This window comes from Antrostomus carolinensis, unplaced genomic scaffold (genome assembly GCF_000700745.2).
Source record: "Antrostomus carolinensis isolate BGI_N321 unplaced genomic scaffold, ASM70074v2 scaffold5224, whole genome shotgun sequence".
Lineage (NCBI taxonomy): Eukaryota > Metazoa > Chordata > Aves > Caprimulgiformes > Caprimulgidae > Antrostomus > Antrostomus carolinensis.
Genome location: NW_010312684.1, coordinates 35,562 through 53,819, shown reverse-complemented (window position 1 = coordinate 53,819; position 18,258 = coordinate 35,562). Strand labels below are relative to the sequence as shown.

The following is an 18,258-nucleotide window of genomic DNA, read 5'->3' as shown; positions in this document are numbered from 1 at the left end:
CGCTGTACATTACCACACCAAGTGGGCCACTTGTCTGGGCCAGAGGCCATCCAGGCCGTACCGATTTACAAATAATAATAAAAGTCACTTTGGGACAGCATCGTTAATTATTCCCAACAAAACAGAATGATTCACTTTTGCTTGCAGCTTGATAACTGAAATTTCCCACAGCGAATAAGGGGAGAATTTATAAACAGTACAAAATGGGAGTTCTCAGTTGTGTCTCAAGCGTGCTAGAAGGCAGTGAGCGCGATTTCACAACAGTATTACTCCAGTTTTGTTCTAATTTAGCTTTACTTATTGCAGTGGAATAACACTGAAGAAATGCAGTGGGGAATTAGGCTCAGAATACAAACAAACAAACAAACATATATGATAATGGTTGGCATGTGTGGCAAGCCAAACACGTAACCAGAAATCAGCAGGGTCCTCCTCAGGCCCGGGAGAGGCTGATGAAACTAGGATAGCGACCCTATGCTGTGTCCTGGCACACCAGTGAAGCAGTACCAGTCCCAGCTGGGTGTAGATATCTTCTGGATGGCTTCCTCGGGACCTGGGTTAACCCAAAACTTGCCTCCAGACTGAGTAGTGGAAGAGGGGCTGGGTTTTAGGAGCAGTAAAGGTGTTGTCAGGAAGTCAGGAATAAAAGAGTGGGTCTCATCGCTGACAGGGACAGCAGCCTGACTTGAGAGCTCTGGCAACTCATTACGCTCAATAAAGCTTTTCTTCTCACAAAAACTGCAAACTGTCCAAATTCTGTGTTGCCAATGATGTGAATCAGAGGCCAGAGTTTGACTTTCAAAAGCCAATTTATGTAAAACTGGTTCACAACTGGTACTAAAAATTAAGAAATGGATTAAAAAAACAGAGAGTATGTTACCCCATTGCTCACACTATCTGCTGTAATGGCAGCATTGCAGATAGTTCTTCTAGGACTCAGTTTAAAACAGAAAATAGATAAAAGGGAAAAGATACAGGAACAGAACCTTAGGTGATCTTCAGACCCTGAAATATAGATCTAAATCTGTACTGTTTTGTTGACAGAAATGCATCAGTGGGAACCCGATTTAGATTAATATAAATGCCAGATTTTATCAAAGCAAATTGCACTGAGTCAGAATGCTACATTGTGTAAATTACTGAGTCTGTGACTTTTGTCTACGTCTTTTATGAAACAGAAATGGGGAAAAATATCAAGGGCTGGAATGAACAGATTTCATCTAGGTTGAACAGCAGTTTTGGTAAATGTTAGTTGCCTTTCAGAACTCTTGTCTTTTTATTTCAGCAAAGAATAAACTGACTACATACGGCTTAGGGTATTTGAGAGCCGGGCTTACCTTTGTCCTTGAATCTGTTGAGCAAAGACAGAAACCTTGGACGCTTTGTTCCCTGTTATTCTTTATTCGAACTGTTGTGGCCCCCGAACAGAAAAAGGAGTAGCTGCGTGGGGCCAGACTCCCACTTCATTTACACTGAAGTAAATCCAGCATTTTCTCTTTGTATTTGGTGGAATTACTCTGAATTTTCACTGTTACTAACCAGGTCAGAATTCAGCCCCTGGACTATGAAATTCATTTTATGCTCTGAACAGTTGTGTATGTTAGGAAGATCTGTTCAGCCAGCATTGGATGCAACTTGCAGCAATGTTAAGTTTGTAACAAAACAATGCTGTCAAGGTCTACAAAGAAGGTGTGAACAGTGATGTTAAGTGTTTAGCAGAAAGTGCATGGAAAGTAGGAAGCTAAGTCTTAAATTCTCTACTTGGGTAGATTTCCACTGAGAAAGAAATAGGTAAATGACCATGGATTGGATTAGTATTCATATATTTCAGAAAGTGATAAAGATTATTATAAACAAGAAAAATGTGAATAGTAAAAACCTATAGCTGATCCTGAACACGGAGACTTTCTTGCCCAGAAATATTAGCCACCCTGAGTTCCAAAGCCCCTCTCTGTTCAGACAGAAGCATGATATGACCCGAATGGACTGGATCCTGGACTTTGTCATATCAATTTATACCTGGTGGGTTATTTCCTAGCTTTCAGCGTCCAAGAATATCTGGATAATGTTTCTGAGAAAGGGTATTATCATGTAGAATTCAAATTTCTGCCGTTAATAGATCCTGAATCAGTTAAAGTTTCAGGTATGGTATAAATCTATGAGTTCATTTGACCTTTCATTTTCTGGGGTGATAAATCTATGCTTAAAACAGCAGGTTAAGAAAGAGGGTATTTTTTCCTTTGTAAAATTCATCCCTTTGTTTTTCTTAGAATTATCAAAATTCAGTCTTAATGCTCCTAGCATGTCTTGATGATCAAGACTGTCAAATCTTACTGTAATGAGTCAACTCATGCTGATTTATATCATGTACCCAGTATATGTAGAAAACTTAAGTATGTATTTTAAAAATAGATAAAACTCATTTTTGTGATGTGTTAAAATATTGATCTGAGTAAAATGATGAATTTTACTGGCTGTAGTCCATTAGGACCAGTGATAAAGTCTTATGTCTAATCATTGTAGTTACCTGTGTCATATATTAGAATGAGTCAGAGCCTTGAGGTTGAAGTCTTTATTTGAAGAGGCAGCTACTTAGTGTTAAGCTACTAACAGAAATTATCTTCTCATTGCCTGCTTTCTAAACCAGGATGGTAGCCATACAGCAGCAGTTTCCATCTGCAGTCCATTCAGCAAAAGTTTATGTCACTTCTTCATTCAAGTCAGTTGTAGGAAAAATAAGCTGTCACCTCACCTCTGGCAAACTCTAACCTGGGAAAGGCGAGAAGAACAGCAGGAGCAGAAATGCTTCCAGCTGCCCTTTGGGGGGGGATACTTACAGGAGGCGGGGGCTGTGCGTGGCAATTACATGCCCAGACGAAGAGTCATTCCTGTCATCCACACAACCCCATCTGTGGCAGAAAGGAAGTGATGGAGCAGTTGTGGATTGTGGAGGAGGATTTCAGGCAGTGCTCCTGCTCCCCAGGACACCAGCAGCTCCCTGGCCAACCCTTCTTGTGAGTGGGTAGTGCTGCAGCAGCCCGCGGTCCCAGCTCTGACGAGGGTTACCTTGGGCTTCGCAGGGCTCTGCTCTAAAACATTCCTCAAAAGCTTCGTAAAAAGAGTGACTTAAGAAAATCAGCCTCTGGAAGGAATGTATTTGCCCCTCTATAGCAGGAGTATTGCATGGGAGTTAATAGCCAAAGGATTTTTTGGGGGCTGACTCTGCCCTTTTAGAAGGTTTGCTGTCCTCTCCAATTGGTAATGGTAAGAGAGGCATTTTGGAGAAAGCCAAGATACGAGACCTCTAGCAAATAGGAGACCTGTGGGCTGCTTTGATCTGTCCCACATGCCAACCAGGCAGTTTATCACCATAGGGAGCATGTGGATCAAGCTGGCTTTATTTCCACCCTTTATTCCTTTCTACATTTATCCTTTAAGCAAGTTCATTTAAAGTTTTTCTAGCTGTAGGAAAAAAAAAAATAAAACAAAACAAAAACACAACCCAGCAACCATGAACAGACCATTCTTGTAGATTCTTTTCTGGTAAAATGTGAAGAATGACTCATAGTGAGAAGTACTTTACCAGGTTATATCAGGTCAACATGGAGTTTGTTGTACTTTAATCAGATCAGTCACAGTTGTTTGGGTCTGTCATTTTAAAGTTGTTTTTATTTAGCAAATATTCACTTTTCTTTGGCCATTGGAAACATGAAGTATTTCTATCAGTAATTTCAATGTTTGCAATGTAGCTGCTACAACATACTGTAGCATTTCTAGCCGGTGTTAAGCTGCACATGCAGTCAGTAGAAGACCTCCTGGTTGACAGCTGTCATGTGTGTGGCTAATGCCACTGCCTTGAGACAGATCTCACTTTGTGCCAGGGCCAGGCCTGGTTCAACAGGACAGAAAATACAGTGTTCAAATAAGAAAGGCAAGTTTTGGGGAAAATAAGTGCTACTGGCAGTAGTTTAGCAGGTTAGAGAATGTAAAATGGCTGCAATTGCTGTGTGTAAGCATTTAAAGTAGCCTGGAGTTGATTATCTGCTGTGTGTCTAAGCAGAGAGTGTAAACACTTGCTGCTGCAGTAACTGAGCTGCTGTCTGCAGTTAAAGCTAACTAGTAGTTGGTGACCTGCAGCCACACACTCCCCAGACCTAGAGGAACTGAGCTGCTGCAGCTATTGTGGAAGTTGCACTAGCAGAGATGAACCAAAAAGGTTTGCATTTTCAGAAGCCTGAGAATAAGTAACTGTTGCAAACTACTCTAGCATTTAGATGTCTTTGAGACCATGAGCCCTGGTGCCAGCCTGTGCTCTTGTGATGGTTTGAGTAGGGGGCTGCAATGAGAGCAGGCTACGCTGTCAGATGTCTGCAGCAGGCCCCCTTCCTACCATCTGTTTGATTTGGTCCCTGGTTCCAAGTTATAGGCTGGCCTCTAAGGTTGTTTGGCCAAGGAAGGATTTTCAGAAGACTTGAAGTCATAGTCAGGGTGCTCAAAATGTCCTGGACTCGGGTCTTACCACAGTTGCACATACTGTACTTACTCATGAAGTTTGCATCAGCGGCTCTTTGGCAAGGGACTCGGGTCTATCACGGGCAATTCCAGGAACCTACAACTAGTTCTACCTCTCTGTCTTCTTGTACACTTTCTTACAGCTTTCTGCCTATGTGGAAGGCTGTCACAATGCATGTCAATCTGAAAATGTACTTGGGTTTTTTGTTTTTCAAGGAAAAAGCAGCAGAAGGTGTGAGTGAAGAAAGATGTGTTTGTACAGTTAGTATACATGTGAGCTTTGGCTGGGTTTGGTTTTGTTACAAGCTTGCAGCATTAGAAGCATTTTTAAAGCTCATTTAGTTCACCGAGAGTTGAGAGTTTCTGCTAATCCTTGCTGAAGCCTTGATTTTTGACACAGTACTTAATCAGCATGTTACTTCTCAGTGCTACCAGCAGCACACAAAAAGTTGAAATGATTAATCAAGTTATTTGAACAGATTTCAACAGGATTAAGAATTAACTGGACTTCACCAAAATTTTCCAGCTGAGATGCAGACCAGGGTTTTTCTTCTACTCAGGACAGCAAGTTAACGTGTAACAAGACAGTTTATCTCATTTGGGCAGTGCTTGTAAGTTAAGCTTAAATGGTGCGTAGACAGGTATTTTCCGTGTAGAAATGGCCACAGGTTTCTGGCAGAAAAGTGTTTTTCAGGCTCAGTCCTTTAAATGCTTAGATGACTATTCATTCACAGCCTTTTTGAAAGAAAGAAGCATCTGAAAAGCAATAACTTGCAGTACTGGGTTTATCTCATTTCTTAAAATTTCCCTTGAACAGGGAGTGATAGTCCAAGGGTACACTGGCCTGATAGATGGGGTTTTACATACTCCCAAACCCCACTGAAGTTCAGCTCTGGGTCTGAACCTCACAACTCAGGCTCATCTCTTCGTGAAACTGGAAGCACTTGCTGCTTTATTCTGGCACTTGGAGCATACAAAATAAATGCTTCAAAATTTAATTTGAAATATAAAACTATATTGTGACTATAAAAAGGCATCTCTTACTCAGTAGATATGCTCCCCCTGTGTCCTTCAGGCATTTCTGCTGATCTTACTGATTCAGGACAAGTAGTTATTACTGTCAGTGCTGCAAAACCAGTAACACTGGTGCAGAGAGCTGGGTTCCCTCCTGCTATGTGCATTAACAGCAAAAGTATTTGCTATTTTCTAGTGCAGATTTTGAGTAATTGGATGATGGGCTACAAGGGAGAATAAAGCAGCTTGATTTTTCCAACTGAAGAGAGATTTTTGGTCTCAAAATTAGAAAAAATTGACTAGAGAGAATTTAAACTAAGCAGATCTGACCAGAATGACTGAGAGTAAATCTGAAACCCCTCCAAGCCATTTTAACATCAGCTTTTAGAGACCCTCTTAAATAACACAGGCAAACACTGATGCCTGGCTTGTTTTTGCAGGCCCTGTGTTGCCATTTTTCCTTGACTCACGTTTCTTGCTTATTTAATGTCGCAGTGATGTTTTCCGAGTTGATAAATAAATAAATTCACACATGAGAAACTCTGAGTGCTGAGCAATGGAGCAGTAAGGTCGTAGAAAGAATGGAGCGTGTGATTCTCAAAGATTTTTCTGTGGGACGTGCTGTTGATTCTTTAAAATTACTTATTGCAAAAATTCTAGGCTGCAAAGCAATAAACCTGATCTTCAAGCGTGGTTTTACTTCAAAAAACGACAGTGTAAAAATGCCATCTTTGTGCTCCACGGGTCTTTTCTTTGTACATATGAATCCAGAGATGTCTTTACTGCTTTGCCAAAAATAATTTTCTTCTGCTTTTTGACTTCATTTACCTTTGAAAAGTCTATGTAACTCCAAGGACCATTGGTTGGACTCTGTTTCCCATTTTGAATTAGGAGTATTGTTATTCCTGCTTTTTAGTTTTCATTTTTGAGACAAGAGGTGAAAAATATTTAAGCACGTGAAGGTGCAGATACTTGCCCATGGGAATTCCCAAAGAACCTCATCTTTGTCATCCTGTTAGAGTCTACCTCTGTATTTATGTGTTTTAACAACTTTAGAAAGTCCGTCAAATACCAATTGGAGAGTCATTCATGTTCAAACTTGATTAATGATTAATCCTATCAAAGAGATCCAGTTGTCACAAACAACACTTCTGGTCGTTGACCTCCATTGCTTGAAGTGACACATGAGAAGGAAGGATCCCAGCTCAGTTCATGCATCCTAAGCTAAACTGTTTGCCTGTGTTACTTGAACAGATCTCATGTGGGAATTGCTGGCACGCAGAAAACATGACATAGGACAGCATTTTTGCAGGGTTTTTCAAAGCAAAGTTGCATGCTGAACATGTGCATTGTCAAGTACAGATACCTGAGTTCTGAAACCTTCCCTGGAGGGGCTGGGTGGGAAGGAGGGAATGCAGCACAACGCCCTTGGAGAATGAAATTAGTGTGATTTTGTAGCAGTCTTGGGCACCTGTTACATGGGAAATTCTAAGAGCAGAGTTGTGTATTTTTTCCTTTCTCCTGGAGATTTAATGCTTTTTCAAACTTAAAAAAAAAGCAATTTTAAAAGACTTTCATGTTTTGCAGAACATTTGGAGTGATATAGAAGATAAAGAAAAATGACAATCTGTCTACCAAACTTTCATGACTAATCCATTAATGTTTACAAGTACAATAAAAAAATTACTTCAAGAATAGCTTGTTAATCTCTGTTTTAATGCAGTTTAGCATATAAATTTACAAAAGCAGAATAAGACCCTCGTGAAGAAGCAGCCTCTAATGATAGCAGTATATCTGTGAGAGTGGTAAATAAGAAATGTCTTCTCTAACAGCTTATTAGACAGCTGTCTAATAAAGAAAAATAAGACAGCTTATTTTTCTTCTTCCCTAGGTGTACCTGTATTAATAAGGTCTCTTCTTATTTCTTGTAGGCACCGGTAACAGATGTGCAGTTTGGCCCTATGAGACTTCATCAGGATCAACTTCAGGTAATACAACAGTTCAAACTGAATTCTTAATTTCTAAAACATCACAGAAGTTAGCTTAAAATTTATGACTGGAATTTTTTGAGTATAGAGATCTTCACAGAGCATTTTTGTCAAGTGCTAACATACATCTAACAGATTTTTATCATGACATTCTATGTGATATCCTAAAAATCCTGCCTAACTCTTTTCTCCAAACATCTCTCATCTCATAAAAACAGAGCTATCCCTAGTTACTTCTGCTTTCAGTTAGCTTGTAATCAATTTAGTGTTTGCCTTGTTTTGTGTTTTCCTTGTAGTCAATGCTTAATCAAGACCTTGTCAAAATGATACTAAGCTAAATGTCCTGTCAAGGTCTATTATGCCAGCATTATCACTAGCATCAACAAAAATTCCAATATCATCACAAAAGATATGAATTGAGCTTGGTGAAGTATGTTTTTTTGTTATTCATTGTTGACTGGCATTAATTCATCCTCCTTTATATCTTTATTAATAAAGGTTGTATGTCACTTGTCCCCTTATTTCTGGGATGGGTATGAGGTTTGCAGATACATGACTTCTTTGAACTTCCTCTGAAGTTCTCCTGTATCCCAAGGCATACTGAACCATTAATAATCCAAGATGTTCCTCAGTCAGTAATTACAAAACTCTGGAGTGAAAGTAATCTGGACCTGATAATTTGAAAATGTCTATCTTCCAGAACATCTTTCTGAGCTATTGTCAGAACAAACAGTATTATCATTGAACACCAGATCTTAGGGCAGCCTCATCCAGCTGTTCCCCAAATATAAATCAGAAACATTCCCTGAACATTTCTGCCTCCTTTACTGTTACTAATAATTGCATTGCTTTTGTCCTGTCATGGGCCACTTGAGTTCTACCAATTTATCCTGGTAATACAGCAGGTGGGTATGAGGGAAGGAGAAGTTAGGCAACATCACATTTGTGCCACAGCCAGTCATTTAACTCAGATCTGATGACTTTCTGTGCTATTGCTGAAAACCATTCTTCCCCTCTTAAAAGTGTTATAAATTAACTTCACTAAATATAGGCCAAACTATGACATGTTTTTGCAAACAGTTTTGCAGGTTGCTATAAAAGGAATCTGAACTGAATGAGTACAAAGTCCTTCAATCTTAGAAAAATATGCACCACATGGAAACGTTAAGATTTACTGGTAGACATTCCACCAACCTGGTCCAAAGTGTAACCAGCACTAGAATTCCTAAAGTCACCCAGAAGATAAATGGCAGGGGGATGTGGTGCGAGTTATACATGCTCTGCATTGTTGTCTGACCAAAGCATATATCTAAGTGCAGTTAAATTACTGAAAGATTGATGTCCTGCAATAATAGCCCAAATGCTGGTTTAGTTATCCATCTTTCTCAAAAGGCTGCATATAATGAGTCATCCACAAAATCAACACTAGCATAGATCTATAGTCTGCCATTCTGTATGTTCTTTCAGGCAAAATAAGTTTTCTTCTGCAAAATGTTACCCTGATGCAAAGCACAATTACATCAGTGAGTCTTCCTTGGTAGACTTTATCTTCTGTACCATATTCAATCCTAGAATTTTAAATATATTTTAGAAGGAATTGGGCCTTATCATACTTTGAGTATGTAGGCATTGTATTGATTTTTAAAAAGGTTCACAGAGATTGTTATTGGCAGTTACACAGCAAGTTGGGACAGAGCAAATACTGGTTCATAGGTCTGACTCCCAGTTACGGATTTCAACCATGATAATCTCCTTCTGTACTGTAAATCCCATGGCAAGCTTTGCATAGGAGTCACATTGGGACATACTCCATATACAGAGGTACTGCTTATGGTTTCAGTCTTGCATGAGTTCATCTTGACCAGCCTGTCTGTAGTTTCCAGACTCAAGAAAACATTTGTATATGAGACAATTTCAGTGAAGAAAAGTAGACTTGCTGTTATTTCATGTAAACTGTCTGAAATGTAGGCATCTAATCTCAGCTGATTGCCCAAGCTCTCTTTGTGGCTAATGATGAGACCCACTTCCCAAACTTGTTCATCCCATGTGGATATAAATGGCTCTGGCAGACTATTTTATGCTTGAAACACCTCTTTATACAGATAATTATAAAAAGCAAGAGTTTGTAGGAAGCAATTATGTTAAAAACAATGTATTAAGCCTTGGAAGTGGCTTTGAAAAACATGTTAAGAACAGGCAAAAGTCACAGAATCTACTGAATATATAAGATTTGTTTGTAATGATTCACTATCTGTCTTTAACCCAGGTACTTTTAGTGTTTGCCAAAGAAGATAACCAGAGTAATGGGTTCTGTTGGGCATGTGAGAAAGCTGGATTTCGATGTAATATTGCCAGAACACCTGAGTCTGCACTAGAATGTTTTCTTGATAAACACCATGACATTATAATTATTGACCATAGACATTCCAGATACTTTGATGCAGAAGCATTATGCAGGTGAGCACCATTTCAGCGTAATTAATGCTTAATTGTATAGTTAACGCTTCATCAAAGTTTTTTTTGCTTTTATATGACCCTTTTATAAAATCTATCAAACACTGGTATTTTTTTTTGACAGATGTCCACTGGCAGTATTAAATAATATTACCTTTGTGCTTTACACCTGATAGCTGCAGCATTTTTGGTTGTGTGCTAGGATATCTGAAGCTCGATCTGGTTTGGAGCCACGGTGTACAAATGCCATAATGAACTGGGGGGGTTTTGTTTGGGTTGTTTTGTTTTGTTTTTCTTCCCTAAATACCCGGTTCCTTGTTTGCACGTTAAATTAACTGCAAAGATCGCATGTGCTATCAGGCAATTTAATGAATACATTCACTTTATTAGTGTTCTGAATATTTTGAAATGTCACTTGCTGTTGAGTGATTCCAGATGCAAATAGGCAATGTTTTGTGTGCACGTTTCCATACCTACAACATTTGAAAATCTGTTATGAAGAGCAAAGTTGCAAACTGATTCCAAAAATACTTTCACAAACTGTTGTAAAGTATGAAAAGAGGGGAAAAGGATTTGCCTTTCTGAATCTCTCCACAGAGACTTGACAGGCAGTGGTGCTTTGCTTCAGTGACTTTCCAGTGAAACACCCCTTGGGAATGTGTCTAGACTAAGGAACAGTCTGTGGGGTGGGGGTGGCGGGGTCGGATTATGTACCCTGGGTGAGTGTGGTGGGTTCAGGGCACTGGGACAAAGGATTTTCTCCTTGCTAAACTAAAGCAACTCGATAAGATCTTTGTCAGGCAAAGACTAGATATCAACACTGTTTCCCTTGTTACATTTTTACCATTCTGTCCCAGAATAAAGGAAAATGCTCCTTAAATGAGTGAGACCAAGTCACACAGAATCACAGAATGGTAGGGGTTGGAAGGGACCTCAGGAGATCATCTAGTCCAACCCCCCTGCCAAAGCAGGTTCCCTACCCCAGGTTGCGCAGGAAGTGTCCAGGTGGGTTTTGAACATCTCCAGAGATGGAGACTCCACAACCCCTCTGGGCAGCCTGTCCCAGTGCTCCGTCACCCTCACAGTAAAGAAGTTTTTCCTTAAGTTTGTCTGGAACTTCCAGTGTTCCAAGTCCTTCAAACATGTCCATTATGTGCCTCTTAAGAGGGGAGAATTTTTGCTGTTCCTGCACTGAGAGTATTTGAGGTTTATATTAATCTGCATTCTCTGTGTCTTTTTTTCATGAGTTTCAGACATTGCTAAATTTATTCTCCTTTCTTAGTGGTCCAGCAGGCTCAGGATTTGATTTTTGTTCTGTTGTTAAACCATTCAAAAGAGACATTTTAAGAAAAGTACTGTGTGAAAATTCTAAGGCATGTTTTCTTAAATGTGAACTTAAAAAAATGTTAAATTATTGGCTTTTTATTTAAAGGTCTATCAGAACAACGAAACCCTCAGAAAATACAGTCATTATTGGTGTAGTACGAAGGTAAATACTCATATCTTTACTTTTGCGTGTGATCAACAAAATGTAAATCTTATAATTGTAAAAGTAAATACTACATTAAAAAACTTGAATTAGAACTTCTTACTGTACTAGTGATAATGTGTTATACCATGTAGAGTTTTCGCCATCCTTGACCATAGGTTTGAGACAGGATTTTTGATTTCTAGTTTTCACTGAAGAGGTCTCACTTTGGATTTTGTTTTGGTTTTTTTCCCCTCTCCTGATCACTGCAGTCTTTAGGAGCATGTTTCAAAGAATCTCTGCAACATCATGTACAGAACTGTGGAACTGCCTCATAGATCTGTATTTTGGTACTAATAAAAATAACAGTTTGAACCTATCTTGACCTGTCTTTCAGTCTGATTAATCTCAGCACAAACAGGAGATTTGTTGAGTTACAAAAGAAGATACAGAACAATTTGATCAGTGCAAAGTAGCATCTGACCATAAAAGTTTTAAAAGTAAAATGACTATATTATGACATCTCAGTAAAGCAGTGCATATGCTTCTTTCCTCCCCCTCCCACTGAAAACATTGCTTATATGTCATAAAATAATGTAAAAGTAACAAAAATGCAATAACATTAATCTGAAATGAAATTAAGGGAAGATAATTTCTTCAAAGTACAATTTTGGGAATGTCCATTGCTCAGAGAACATCTATTCTGAAAACCAGTTCTGAGGTGTTGAAATTTCCCATTAAAAATGATATTTTCCACCACCATTTCTGGTGAACAAAAGACCCAAATTAAACATTTTAAGCGATTCCATTGTGAAGATAATCTTCAATGTTTTTATGTCAGGGAGTCTTCTGACTATGGTAACCATTGCTCATACAGTCAGAATTGTCTCTCATTGGACTAATACGAAAGAAAAGAGAAAATAGGAGTGAAAGAGCAAATGGTAACTCAAGAGCTGCTTCATGTACGTCAGAGAGAAAGACACCTGTGGTTCCGTGGGTCAGCAGTTCCTGTCAAAAGTGAGGAGAGCTGGGAAGCTGGGCTTGCTGACTCACAATTAGGAAGTTGCTCAAAAGGGGTTTTTCCTTGCAATTCATTTTTGTCTTTTCAAAATGTTCACTTTGTGTGTTGGGACAAGATAATATTCCCTTGTGGTGACAATATCTCAAAAGCTTGAGTTATCACACTTTTCAGATATGTGTAGTATCCCTGTCTACTGAAAGCTTCAGAAGTGAGTTTACCTTCCACTGGGACTGAGTTGACTGTGTCAAGTTCCCATGTGCTTAACACAAGCATTCTCGAGTTGCCATTTAGAATTTCACAGACAGAGAACTTTCACACATTTCCTTTCATGCTGCAAGAAGGATATTTGTGAAAAAGCTTGACATTTAGCCAATACCATATGGAGGGTCTTCTCCTTTGTTTTCCTGCAGTTCAGTTTGTTACTTTGTGTTTTGTATTTTTCCCTGAAGAATGCCTGTCCTCTTTCTCTTTGCTTCTGGGAGGCAGCATTACCAGAGGGCTGGCATGAGGAATGGGGAGATTTTTTCTGACAGCTGGCCTTTTCTCTCTGCTTAATCTTGGGCAAATCTTGTACTTTAGTAGGCATCATTCTCTTCATGCGTAAGAAACAAGTGCATGGAAAACAAAAAGAGGTGCCATAAGATACAAAATTTCACACATAAATAAAAGCTATTGTGCCATCTGCTAAACTTGACCAGCTTCTATCTGCTCATTTACAGAAACTTAACATAATGGCCTTTCTTCCGGATTCCAGCCATACATTCACATCTGTTGGAGTGTCTTTTAACAGTTAGTATGGCCAAATTTTTCAAAATTATTTAGTATCTCACATTAGGAGTATGTCATCCCCAAGTGACCTACTAGAAGGTGCTGGGAAGGCAACACTAGGAAATCCATCCTCATTCTGGCATCTTGAGTTGCCCACCTAAGATTTAGTACACTCAGATAACAAGTCATTTCTTAAAACTTTGGCCATGTAGACTTTCAAGTGCATCTTTGACTAGGGACAGCATAAACAACAAAGAATCCAGTACCAAAAAAGAAGGAATAGTCCAACAATCTAGCTGATTTATTTGTTTTCTTGAAGCATTATTTTTTGTGGTATAAGCAGCTCATTACATGCAAAAAGGAAAATAACATTTTTGGCTTATCCATGCCAAAGATTAAAGCTTACAAAAAAACCACACAAAAAATGTTTTATTCATAGATCCTGTAAGGATCTAGCTGTATTAGCCTTTAATGTGAATGTGGGGCACAGGTCTGTCAATGGCTTGTCAAATTGTGTCTTAGTTGATTACAAAAATAATCTGACTTTATCATCCTTCTTTAAAAGGCATGCTGATCGTGAAGAGTCATCAATATTGCCCCTGATCTCTGCTGGCTTCACAAGGGTATGTATGTTTTATACTCCACTAGGTCACTCTGACATTTCAAAATTGTCATGCAAGAAACTATCCAGAAGTTTGGCTGTCAGTGACCTTTGGTGTCAGTGATCCAACCTGTAAATCTTGTTCTTGCTGCTTATTCTTACATATATCCCAGTTCTGAACTACCATACGCCAGTAGAATTAGAACAATGCTGACTAAGTAGGTGGGCATTCTCAGGAATACATGGAGTGGTGCTGAAACTTTTCTACTTTATACATTTATTTCAGAGTGCGTACATGATGCTTTGCTTGAAAAGTTGACATTGATAAAATTGACTAGTGACTGTAGCAGAGCCAAAGAGCAGTTTGCAATGAACAACAGAATGTGCTGTGGGATATCTCCTTTATCAAATGCCAATTCACATCTGTAAACAGGCTTCAGACACTAGTCTAGTGCTGTTATGTATTGTTTGAAGGCACCTGAAAAGTATTACATTGAATCTGTTCCTTGGCAACTATTCCAATTAAGCAGGAAAGGTGCTTATTAGGATGTCAGTTAAGTGGATTCCTCATTGCATTAAGCTGACAATGGAACAAAAATGTGCATGATTTACTGTGTGATTCAGAGTATTTGTTTGCATGCTCACCAGGTTTTTTGCTATCCCATCACAATCCATTTGTACCTATTTGCTTATTTGTAGTAAGGTCCTAATACAGGAAATACTAGAGCTTGAAAATAACTGTACTTACATGTACAGAATCATTCCAGTGGGTACGTAAGTAATCTGACATAGGTTCTGAATTATTTATGGAGCAGAGCCTGGGAGATGGGACTAATGGCAAAGTGTAGGAAATTTTGTTCAGCAGCCTTGATGTGGTGGCTTACCTCTGATAATCAGTCCTCCATCCCAAACTTTCAATGTCTGTGTCAGTTTAGCATGAACAAGGATTTAACATTCAAGTTTATTATACCTGGTAAATATGAGATATTTAAAAAAAATAAATCAAAGATACTGAGGTCATTGCCATACAAGCCACAAAACGTGTAATTTTATCCAATGGCAGATGTATTTGTCAGGGAGTTTTGCTTTCTTCTGTGTATACAATTTGGGGTATTAGCAATTGGAAACTCATAATAATCTCAAATTTTGATGACTTGAGACACAACATAATTTTTTCATTGTCACTTTAAATAAGTAGCATGAAAGCATATAACTTCATTAAAAGTAGATTATTTTATATAGTGATCATGCTGACAGTCACAGGAATAAACAGATTGGTTGAACCTCATTGCCATGAAGATGTGTCACCTTTTCAAAATGTAGTAACTCGAAGAACCTTATTAGTCCCAAAAAACAATTATCTCATGTTACTTGCCTTACAACATGTTAATTTTTGGCATATCTACTCCTTTTTAGTTCTTTACCAAGCAAACGAACACAGCTTTATACCCTTGAGTATGGAAATGTGTATTAATAAAATATTTCTAACCTTTTATTTGCAGAGATATGTAGAAAATTCTAATATAATGGCCTGTTACAATGAGTTGATTCAGCTGGAATTTGGAGAGGTGCGGGCACAATTCAAACTAAGGTAATTTTACCAAAACCATAATCAACAAAATGCCAATTCAACCACATCCTTAAAAGAGTATTTATTTTACTGTGCTGTAATTAATTATAGAATGTCAATTAGATTAAGAAAATATGTCAATCATTAAAGTACAACTTTCTTCAATATGGAGTTGCAATACCTTATTGTCATATACAATAAGAATTATATGGATTAAATTTAATCAGATGCCTTTTTTTTTTTAAATCTCCAGGGCATGTAATTCATTATTTACAGCATTAGAGAAAAGTCAAGAAGCCATTGAGATCACAAGTGAAGACCATGTAATACAGGTTTGTTCTAGTTATTTTTATAAGTACAGAAAATTGTGCACTGACTGTATTTTATTTCATTCATTATTACATTTACTCCTTCTTATAGTACAAGAATCTAACCTAACTTAATGGTTCTAAAAAGATTGGAGTGAGTTTAACTGTAGAGTAGAATTTTCTCTGTTTAAAATATCAAGTAAATTTTAAGAGATTGTTTCTGAATGAATAAGGATTTACTCTGTTGGTTTTAATTTTTGTAATGATTTAGTTATATCATGAATGAATGCAGCCACTGGCTTGTATGCATTCTTTTCCAAAAATATTGTATGTCAATTTGAGGCTTTTGAAAAGCAAATCTAATTGATATTCTATTTAAATAAAGATAGTACACTTTTTTTTTTAATAAATCCGATACTGTTTGATGCATTGGGATTCTTGAGTCAACTGTTTTTGAATGTCATCCTCTTTTAAAAATTTATTTAAAAAATGGAAAAGAAATTGTGCTTAGGCTTCCATTCCTGAAAAATAACATCTTTATAAGGAAGTTAGTTCCATCCCCTAGCTATGAAGGTTGTAAGGAGCAGTTTTATTAAAGAGCTTGAATCTGAGCCTCAAGCTTAGTTATAACACGCATATAAATTGTACGCTCTGGACCCAAATCTTGACAATGGCAATTTCATTGAAGGATGTGACTTCTTTATCCCTTTTACAAAAGTAGCAGAACACATCCTGAAGTTGTTTTAAATATGTTGTTTCAGATCAAATTTTCTCCCTCTGCAGACAGCCTCAGTATATGAGAGAATGACGTGTGCAAGAGTCCTGGAGCTCCAGCAGGCAGGGCTTTCTCACATAGGAGGGGAACCTTTAGGAACAAACCTTTAGGAGCAGAAAGCATTCAGTGGCACCCTTTTAATTTCTCTCATTGAAATGTTGTAAGTTGTGAGGCACTCAGATGCTGTTATGGGACCTGTGTCTCTAACTCAGTGAGAGAGTTATGGAGGTGTGGGCTGCGGGTATCAGTCTTCAGTTTCGTTGAGCAAGGGCCACAGAATTGCAGCAAAATGCAACATTCAGTTCAGAGAGTTGCTTTATTCTGCTTCTTTCAGCCTGCTTGGCTGGGCTTTGCCTGGACAGGGGAACAGTGATGGTTGGCCCTTACGCAGAGTACCGTGATGCATTTATCAATAGATAAGGTTAATATTCCTATGGTATCCCAGCATCCGATTTGTGATTTTTAGGAACACTGAGGTAGGTTTGAGGTTTATAAGTCTGAGAACTGACAGAGATAATTTTTCAGGAATTTATGTTGTCTATCTAAACTCTGTGGATATGTAATACTCATCTGTTTCAATAATTTCCCTCTCTTTGCTCACATGTGCACACTCTGTACAGCCCTTCTAGCATGGATATTCCTATTTTGCTTCACAAAGCAAAAAATGTAGGCCTCTCTCTCAGGAGCAGGACATACAGAGATTTTTTACAGGCTGGGAAAGAGATCCCTGGCTTTAGCAAATAGAAAAAAAGAGATTCTGTTGTGCTTTAAGTATTCCGTTGAATTTTGTTTGTTTGTTTTTATTTCACAGTATGTTAATCCTGCTTTTGAAACAGTGATGGGCTATCAAATAGGTGAACTAATAGGAAAGGAATTAACAGAAGTGCCTATAAATGAAAAAAAAGCTGATTTCCTAGATACTATTAATTCCTGCATAAAGATAGGAAAGGTGAGTAGTGGTATTGTATAACTTATCTTTTGCTACCTGTAAAATTATTGTCCAGGGATAACACATAATGTAATGTGCAGCTTCGCAGACATGCAGCATTTGGGACTTTCTTACTCAAACAAGAGGAGGAAGTAAAAAATCTTTCTCTTTTCTTGCTTGGAAGAGGTGCATGTTTTATGACAATAAGTGACTTGCTGTCTTTCTCTGTAATATATGCTGTACGTAGCAAAATGTGTGGGAATACCAAAGAGAAATGGGATGGATATATGTTATCCAGTGGGATGTAAATGAGAAAAGAACCGTGTTGAAGTATTTCCGCATGAAATGTGGAAGCTGATTTGCAAGTTCAGAATGTAAAAATATCCAGAGAGACGTCTGCAATATCACTTGAGAGTGATTGGCCGTGTCAGCTGCCAATATCGTTTATTCTCTAATGACATGGGAGGTGTCTAATGGACTTCCATTAGAAATGTTTGTTACACCAAGGAGCTACGTGAGGTAGTGCCACTGTCTTCAAGAGAGATCATTACAGAGAGACATTACTGTTTGCCTAGTAGCTCCATGATGTTCCTTTGGGACTGTTGTGGCTGCAGTGTGGGGATCCATCTAGGAGCTTTCATTTGCATTTTGACAATGAGGTGTAAATGCTTCTGATGTCATTGAACGTGTCATAGTACTTTATAAGAAGAAGATCATGGAGGTAAAACAAAGAGATTTGGGAATTGGTGTGTTTGTAGATGCGTCATGGCCCATGCTCAGACCTGAGTCAGGATAGCTGGTTGGATCATACTGACTGTCCGTGGGGAAGCACCATGTTATTGACACAGAGC

General features: G+C 38.3%; 1 protein-coding gene across 1 annotated transcript in view; it reads left to right on the top strand.

The window, feature by feature from the left end:
- Positions 1–7,475: 7,475 nt before the first annotated feature.
- Positions 7,476–18,258, top strand: part of PDE8A (phosphodiesterase 8A) — a 37,085-nt gene continuing 26,302 nt past the window's right edge. The window contains exons 1-7 of the mRNA XM_010167066.1: positions 7,476–7,514; positions 9,781–9,971; positions 11,401–11,457; positions 13,791–13,848; positions 15,329–15,417; positions 15,650–15,728; positions 17,291–17,428. Coding sequence (XP_010165368.1) covers positions 7,488–7,514; positions 9,781–9,971; positions 11,401–11,457; positions 13,791–13,848; positions 15,329–15,417; positions 15,650–15,728; positions 17,291–17,428 — 639 coding nt within the window. The 5' untranslated portion in view covers positions 7,476–7,487. The remainder of the gene's footprint in view (positions 7,515–9,780; positions 9,972–11,400; positions 11,458–13,790; positions 13,849–15,328; positions 15,418–15,649; positions 15,729–17,290; positions 17,429–18,258) is intronic.